Consider the following 8,547-nt stretch of genomic DNA (forward strand, 5'->3'; position numbering starts at 1 on the left):
TTCAAAAATAGCAGACCTACAAGCTCGTATCGCGCCACTCGGTGGCGCGATATGAGCTTGTAGATCTGCTATTTTTAAATAGCTAAAGCACGACATGATGCCAACACCAAAATGGGTTCCCGTTCAGAATGGGTTAAAAGTAATTGTCACAGAATGCACTGTATACATTTTCTAATCGTTCAAATACAAGTGAAATGACCTGCTATCATCATCTATGCCAGTTTTTTGGTAACTGCTTTTTACTGATTCTGTCATTTGTCTGATTTATTACAAGATTTATTCTATAAAAGACTTGGGTTTTCTTTGGACATTGAGTGTATTTTGAAAGTTTCTGTCCATCTTTGTCTTGTGACGATACGAAATGTAAAATTACTGTGTAAACCGTTAATTCGCACAGTAATGCGTCTCAGATTTGTAATCACATGAACGCTAACATCCCTATCCTGGGCATGTCATAATAACACAATGGGCTACAATTCAGGGAAAATGGATGAAGTAGAATCTCACAGCATGTGAGCTAGCTTCTACATTGGCCGCTTTCGGCTAAGCATTGGTGTGTGTATTGTATATAGAGGTGAGAAGAGTATAGACCCCTGGGAATCAATGAAGTGTATATAGGATTTATATATAAGTGGTTATTCTGCTGGGGTTGAAAACAGGAGGACACACAGTCATGGCAGTGCATGTCTACCTTTACAATAATTTATTTTCCGAAAAGCGTCAAGTTCCGTTTGAATAGACGTTGTTTTGTAACGAAAAGGCCTTGTTTGCACTCCTACAAGGACAGGTACGTCGGAGCCGGCAACCGAATGCGCATCATGAGAAAAAAAAAGTCCCGCACACCGTCTTTCACTTATAGAGCAGTAGTTTTATTAGATGACAACGTTTTGGTCTAAACAAACCTTCATCAGGTATCTGGTTTACAACAAGCAACCGGTAATGGCTATATAGAGGAACTCAGAGAGGCGAGGACCAATCAGAGGCACACGCCAGTCTGTTACCATGGAGAGGGAACAACATAGACGTTGTAAAATACTGCATGTTGCTGCCACGATGCCAAGGTGGTGATGACTTCCTGTTGCGACTCTTCGGTGGCTCTACAACATCTCTTCCGGGAGATCGCGGATCTTCTAGCCAGATGGGAAGAGAAAAATAAACGTTTCGTCAGTGTGAGACTGTGAGTGAGTGTATCTTAAGCGGATATCTTTTCATGGTTTCTCGATTTTTCTTTTGGCATTTCAAGGGCCGGCGTCCACACCAAGAAAGATAATCATAGATCTGATATTTTACATTTCACATATACATTTGGGCATAACGATAACTATACATTTTACACATTCCAGTTTCAACTTGTTGCGGGGGTTCAGTTTAATAAACCTTTTTCACAGCAGCAATTTATGCAGTGCATTTGGATCGGGAGCAGTGGGCACTAAGGGCTCTATTCTTGTCCATGCTAAACCCCTTATCCCTAAACTACTTTGCCTTTTTTTTTTTTTTTTTTTTACTATTTTGAAAACTATTTTTTAATACCGTAGTTAAAATAGCCAATCTGCAAACTCACAACGTGTCGATGTATTTTAACTATTAAAAAATGTTTTTCAAAATAGTAAAAAAAAAAGGCAAAGTAGTTTGAAATTTGAAGTAATGATAATTATATTTAAAAAAATCACCCGTGTGAAGTGAGGAGCACTCTTCATCATACATCATCTCATTCTGGCCAAACACAATTTGCGTCCTCACTTTTCCGTCTTCAGGTTTATCTTCAATGTTTGTGTTTACACAAGCCCGAAAAGTTGGGCATAGGATCGGCTAGGGCCCCTCAAAAAAGCAACCGATATTGTGCTCTACTTAATGTAGAGAAATATCTAAAGTTGTCCCTGAGGCTATCTGTTGCCCTACCTTTAAAGTTGCGTTCCATTCAGGTCAAACAGAGTCGAGGGTGCTTTTTGTTGTCTCACTGGAAAGGCACACTAAATACACTACATAGAATGGAACAATTAGTGTCATTGGTGTCATTTGGTGCTATTATATTTATATGACAACATGGCTGCCATGAAAAAGGTCTATTGCACAAGATAACGGTGGGAAAAGTATAAAGCAACAAGCAACATCATTTGAGTTGGATTTGAACACTACGGCACCGAGTGCTGTGCTATGAGCTTGGAGATCTGCTTTTTATTGAAACATTGTGAAAATGTGGCACAAATCTTTGAATATATATACTCTTTCACAGCGAACATTGTTGTATCATATATCTTTGCATCTGGGGGGGGGGGTCCTTGGAACAACATATTTTCAGATTGGGGTCAGTGGGCAATTACGTATAATTTTTGTGGTCCTTGACATGAAATAGTTTGAGAACCACTGATATAGAAACTTGTAGAGTCAGGTCTCAGGTCTTAATGGGTTAGAGACATTACGGCCGCCATATTAGCTAGATCAAGCAGTGCCTCTCCTCTTATGCACGTTTTCTGTTTGAATGTCTATTGAAGCAATAATGTAACTATCTCCACAATAAAAATAACTTGCAGAGTTCTCAAGCTAACCAAACGTAACGGTTTGGTTTGTTACTTACAGGCATGTAGTCCTGACTCCTGATGATATAGCATCGAAGGGATACGTATACCAAAACACCTTATTTTACATAGAGAGTAGTGGTTATTAGTCTCAGGTACTACTGTATACAACTCAGGCATATTTCTTGCATTGGAGTTATAGCAAGCTGACCTAGATAATATGGAAGAAACGTTTAATGTACCATGTACGGCCAGGGGCCAATGCAGCGTATCGTCTATGTGGCATGCATGCGTCCGGCCTGGCTGTTTAATATGCGTTTAATATCAAAACATATAGGCAACTTTAACAGTTAAGGTCCCTGCAGACTAGTTGCTGCGTTTTTCTGATTTCTTTGCAACGTTTTATTCCGCTGTTTTTTCCGGAAAACTAAAACGGCAGCAGCCTGCAAGGATCTTTATGGTTTTATAAATATTGTAAATGTTTTACCAGGAGTATCAGCTGTTTCTTTCTCCTCTGGGTCAGTTTGGGGGACAATCGCATCAGGGGATGCACTGAATGGGACTAGATAAAATCATATAGTTAATTAATTCACTGTACATTGGAATGGTTTCATCATGTCTGCTACTATGTTACTACCATGAACAAAACGCAAAACAATTAAACAGTTCCTCAAATAACCAGTAAAATATGGAAAGGAGAGTGGAGAGCTTATGTTCACCTCACACCCATCTCAATTATTAATTTATTCTGAAGGAACTAATATCTTCAATCCTTTTAAATTAATGTAAGTAACTAAAGAAAGTTGCTTCTGTCATAGCGCCCGTTTTAACTATCTGTCTGTGGCCATACTGTATATGGAGTCTGTCTGCCTGCCTGTGTCTGAACTAGTGCAAACTGACTGTGAAAAGTGGAATCAAATGGCAGGTGTGGGGTTGCCATGTCAATCAATTGGCTGAGGCAGAGGCTGGACATTTTACAGGCGAGGGGACTAAAAGGGCCAATTCATAGTCCATTTTCCGGTTAGATGGTTAGTAAAAACAGAGAAATGTGTTGTGTAAGCAGTGACCACTGCAGCGTGACGTCATGTTGTAGTTTTAGGTGGTCACCTACAAAACTGGACTATTATGAATAGGCCTTTAGGCTCGTTAGGTCCACTAACTGGACAACGGTGTATCCCACCGACTCAAGGCCGGGCACTGCACTCCCTGTGGTGGTGTGGAACGTCACGTGTGTGTCAAATTTGAAGTTGGTGGAACGAACGGTTCTGGGGTTACGTGGATTGCAGATACACACATACATTTATAGTAGGATGGTGTGTGTGAGCCTCTGCTTGCTTACCATGCCTTGGTGTACTGCATCCACAGCCTTGTGTGCTTTGGAGTAATGAAACAGGAACTGAAAGGAGAGACAATACAGGTCAGTTAGGGTGTAAGGACACTTAACACTCGCATGACTGAGAGGTCATTTTGACCTATTTTTTGAGATTTTGAAGTTGATTATCTTTGCCCATGAAGTTTTGTTTTCTTTTGATATGTTTTGCCTATAATGACATATGGCCAAAATAGGGGCACCAAAGTTGAAAGTAGTTAAAAGTCAGAGGTATTGTAAATTAACTTACTCTTTTGAATACATTCTGAGCCTCCTCCTGTGAACACAAACAATCATACAGTAATGAAAGTATTATTCTGGATCCTCAATGATGATATTTGTATTAGTTGCATATTATTTAAGTATGTATTTAACATTGTGGAAAGGATTGATTTAATTTCCTTTAAAACTTTACATATAATCAGTTTCACCCAAAGTTTGTCGATGTTTCATCATAATTTAAACAGATGTGAATGAATAAATAAATGAATAAATATAATATATAAATATAATATGAATAAATAAATGCTTCCATCTTCCACTTTCTCTCGCACGTCGATATTGCCTGTAGTACCACCGCATACCCCTAGGGGTAGACATACCCCCATTTGAGAAAACCCTGTTTCAAGAACTTCTACAGGTCTGTTCTGTTACACTGGTTCTCAACGTGTGGTCCGGGAAACCCCAGGGGTCCTTGAGGGGTTCTCGGAGGGACCAAATGGATCCTTACGGGTCTGTAACTCTTTGACAGTGTTCAAATGGAACCAAATTGATTTGCACTCTCGCAGTGTTAGATTAACCCCAATGACTTTACGCCGTAGATTTCAAGTCCAAGAGATTTTTTTATTTTATTAATGGGGGTAAACTGGGGGTCTTTGAAAAAACGAAAAAAGGTTGAGTATCAAGTTACAACTGACCTCATTCTGGTCTGCCAGCTCAATGTCCCCAACATCATCACCCTGAACATCAGGCCCCTGGAGAAGAAAAACACACTTTATTAGAAATTAGGGGTGCCAACAGTTAATCAAACTATTAATGAATGAATCAGACATATCACAAATAGTTTTCTGCTGTGTTGCTTTCGATGTGTACACTGTATTGAGGTATCTAAACTCTCCACATGCTTTCTGAACGTGAGAATGTTGATCATTGATAGTCAGACAACGAAATCTCGTAATACTGCAGAGCACCCAAAATGGCACCGCTTATAGATGCCCCAAATAAATGACATATACAGTGTACTGTGTGCATCAAAAAACAAGTGATTAGAAAACAGCCTGTGATATGTCTTCTTTTATATTCATGAACCGATAAAAGGATGCTACCGGTCAGAAATAGTGTTTCATTGACTTCAATGTATTGAATGAATTTCCGGTTCCAGTTTCGCCTCCCATGCATGCAGTTCAATAGCGACGTAAGACAACTATTCTACAAGCTAGAGCTATATAGAGTCTGGAACTACACCTCCCAAAAGCAGGGTGGGCAGGGGCCTGTCCAGAGCCCGGGCAGAGGCCTTTTTTGGGACGGTTCTGGACAACCGTGGGTCCAACCGTCTCCACACCGTGCACTGCACCCCCTGCCGTGGCACGTGTGGCACGCGTCTGTCGAATTTGAAGCCAGTGGGGCGAATGATTCTCGAGTTACGTGGATTACACACAGACAGACAGAAAAATAACATAGCATCTACAAGCTTGTAGATCTGCTATTTCTTTTTTATCGTGAAAATGTGTTGCAAATCTTTGAATATATATTCTTTCAGAGCGAACATTTTTAACTCAAAGCTTTGCTTCTGGGGGGGTCCCTGGAACGACATATTTCCAGATGGGGGTCGGCGGCCAATTACATATATTCTGGGGGTCCTTGACAGACATGAAAATGTTTGAGAACCACTGACATAGAAACATGGGGTTTTCAGAAAACTGTCAGGATTTAGAAGGCATTTGTAGATTCGTCCTCAGGTCTAAATGGGTTAAAATCCCCCCCTATGCCTTTCAAGCACTACAAAGATGTATAGACTCGAGCTCCAGTAGAAGGCCACACGTGGCCCCTGGTGTGGCTGTATTCTCGTGGCAGACCCCTGAACAGTGGCCCCTGGTGTGGCTGTATTCTCGTGGCAGACCCCTGAACAGTGGCCCCTGGTGTGGCTGTATTCTCGTGGCAGACCCCTGAACAGTGGCCCCTGGTGTGGCTGTATTCTCGTGGCAGACCCCTGAACAGTGGCCCCTGGTGTGGCTGTATTCTCGTGGCAGACCCCTGAACAGTGGCCCCTGGTGTGGCTGTATTCTCGTGGCAGACCCCTGAACAGTGGCCCCTGGTGTGGCTGTATTCTCGTGGCAGACCCCCTGAACCCCCTGAACAGTGGCCCCTGGTGTGGCTGTGTTCTCGTGGCAGACCCCTGAACAGTGGCCCCTGGTGAGGCTGTATTCTCGTGGCAGACCCCTGAACAGTGGCCCCTGGTGTGGCTGTATTCTCGTGGCAGACCCCCTGAACCCCCTGAACAGTGGCCCCTGGTGTGGGCTGTATTCTCGTGGCAGACCCCTGAACCCCCTGAACAGTGGCCCCTGGTGAGGCTGTATTCTCGTGGCAGACCCCCTGAACCCCCTGAACAGTGGCCCCTGGTGTGGCTGTATTCTCGTGGCAGACCCCTGATTGAACCCCCTGAACAGTGGCCCCTGGTGTGGCTGTATTCTCGTGGCAGACCCCTGAACAGTGGCCCCTGGTGTGGCTGTATTCTCGTGGCAGACCCCTGAACAGTGGCCCCTGGTGTGGCTGTATTCTCGTGGCAGAACCCTGAACCCCCTGAACAGTGGCCCCTGGTGTGGCTGTATTCTCGTGGCAGACCCCTGAACAGTGGCCCCTGGTGTGGCTGTATTCTCGTGGCAGACCCCTGAACAGTGGCCCCTGGTGTGGCTGTATTCTCGTGGCAGACCCCTCCCTGAACCCCCTGAACAGTGGCCCCTGGTGTGGCTGTATTCTCGAGGCAGAACCCTGAACCCCCTGAACAGCAGGTTTGGTGAGAATTGGAGCAACGGGGGGACTTGTCCGGATTATTATGTTTGTGATGTCCAGTGTCCACCGACGGTCCACCCACCCTCGAGGCATCTTTAATGTAGAGATACCTGATGAAGGTCGTTTAGACGGAAACGTTGTCATCTAGTAAAACTACTACTCTATAAGTGAAAGACAGCGTGCGGGACCCTTTTCTTCTAGGATTAAAAAGTGAAAAAGCAGCATGGAACAGTTTTGAATGAATATCTCTTTAGCACAGAATTGTAAATGCATAAAGAACAGGAAGCAATTCCACTTTTGCTGACTAGAATATGATCATAGTGATGTGAAAATATATCAACAATAATATATTAAAAATAAGCATGCGTCCATAGAATGATTCATATCATGGATTAATTCAAACATATTACCTTTGTTAAAGTAAGCCCATCTTCCCATTGTCTGAATTGATTGCCATAGGACTCTGAAAGAGGGATTAAATGCTCGTCATTGATCATTGATTTGGTAATATAGGCCAGTCCTAGGTTCTCAAAGTGAGGTCTGAGGACCCCCAGGGGTCATTGAGGCGGTTCCAGGGGGTCCCCAGCTAATTTTCAGTAGTTAATATATATATAGCATCAAAAATCTGTTTAAACCACTTTAAACCTATTTTATACTTTTTTATATACTATACAGAAATGGCAGTTACAGTATACATAATTTAATTTTGAAAAATGAATGAATGAACATTTTTAAAACTTCTTCTTCTTCTTTTGTCCCTAGCACAAAATATGTTCAAATGGGGGCTCACGGACAAATAGTTTACAGTTTTCCTTTCCCTTTACATGATTTTTTTTAAGAACCACATGATAATTAATAAAGGCTACTGTACCACTGATATAGGACTGTAATCAAGGTAGCAAAATCTAAGCTGAATAAGAACTCATACTATTTAAAAAATCAATTAATTTAGCCATCATCTCAATAAACACATCTAAGATTTAATTGCGATGTTTGGCAATAGTATAGACTACTAGATGAAACTAAATTGCAAAAGAATAAGAGCTGACAGCCTAATCAAGCCACGTTCTCTGCTTTAATTGCGCGTAATTGTTCTCACCTGCTGTCGCACAGCGCCAACATCCAAGACACCAGACCAAATGGAACAGGAACAGTTGTCTCACAGCGGGGATGGACATCTCTTCTCTGAGGTTCTTTTGCGCGTCTTGGAGAGAAAGATGGAGAGAAAGAGGGAAGAATAGAGAGGCACGGAAACTTCGGAAGCTTTGCTGCTCCAATTAAGCAAGTTCTCGACCCGCACCGATCGAGAGATTATTCCCTCACTCACAACAACAAGCACAAACTGTGAGCAGGTAACGGCTCTCTGCCACAGTTAAAAGGGCTCCAACTTGACGGGGTGACATTGGGTGACAAACATCATCTCCCACGTTTCCACGCAAAGGGTGACCAATCACCAATCATGTCCCCACGGCTCTCCGAGGTGACTGCCTTGGTCATCAACAGAGCCCTCGTGCGCGAGTAAGTGCCCCCCTCACTCACTTACGCACGCACACGCACACGCACACACACACACACACACACACACACACACACACACACACACACACACACACACACACACACACACACACACACACACACACACACACACAC

The 8,547-nt window shown here is 42.9% G+C and overlaps 1 protein-coding gene across 4 annotated transcripts; it reads right to left on the reverse strand.

Moving 5' to 3' along the window:
* Positions 1-887: 887 nt before the first annotated feature.
* nms (neuromedin S) lies at positions 888-8,290 on the reverse strand. Of its 4 annotated transcripts, none has more exons than XR_014569997.1 (8): positions 7,994-8,290; positions 7,305-7,357; positions 4,803-4,859; positions 4,136-4,162; positions 3,856-3,912; positions 3,004-3,078; positions 1,900-1,979; positions 888-1,130 (listed from the first exon to the last, which is right to left on the reverse strand). XR_014569997.1 is itself a non-coding variant. In XM_083777291.1 (7 exons), the coding sequence occupies exons 1-7, from the start codon at positions 8,070-8,072 to the stop codon at positions 1,098-1,100; spliced, it is 378 nt and encodes a 125-aa protein (XP_083633417.1). In that variant the 5' UTR covers positions 8,073-8,290; the 3' UTR covers positions 888-1,097. The 4 variants fall into 4 exon arrangements, 2 of the variants coding, with proteins under 2 accessions (XP_083633417.1, XP_083633416.1); XR_014569998.1 differs by having other exon boundaries at positions 1,070-1,127; XM_083777291.1 differs by lacking the exon at positions 1,900-1,979 and having other exon boundaries at positions 888-1,127.
* Positions 8,291-8,547: the final 257 nt, after the last annotated feature.

This window comes from Protomyctophum parallelum (genome assembly GCF_964188405.1).
Source record: "Protomyctophum parallelum genome assembly, chromosome: 11".
In the NCBI taxonomy this organism is placed as follows: Eukaryota; Metazoa; Chordata; class Actinopteri; order Myctophiformes; family Myctophidae; genus Protomyctophum; species Protomyctophum parallelum.

What these genes read in the sequence shown, in the direction of transcription:
- nms (XM_083777290.1), bottom strand. Translation starts at nt 8,072, where the DNA reads ATGTCCATCCCCGCTGTGAGACAACTGTTCCTGTTCCATTTGGTCTGG. An exon ending in TTGGCGCTGTGCGACAGCAG is followed by an intron (nt 7,358 to 7,993) that starts GTGAGAACAATT and finishes TCCCTCTTTCAG; the next exon opens with AGTCCTATGGCAATCAATTC. An exon ending in AGAAACAGCTGATACTCCTG is followed by an intron (nt 1,131 to 3,003) that starts GTAAAACATTTA and finishes CCATCTGGCTAG; the next exon opens with AAGATCCGCGATCTCCCGGA.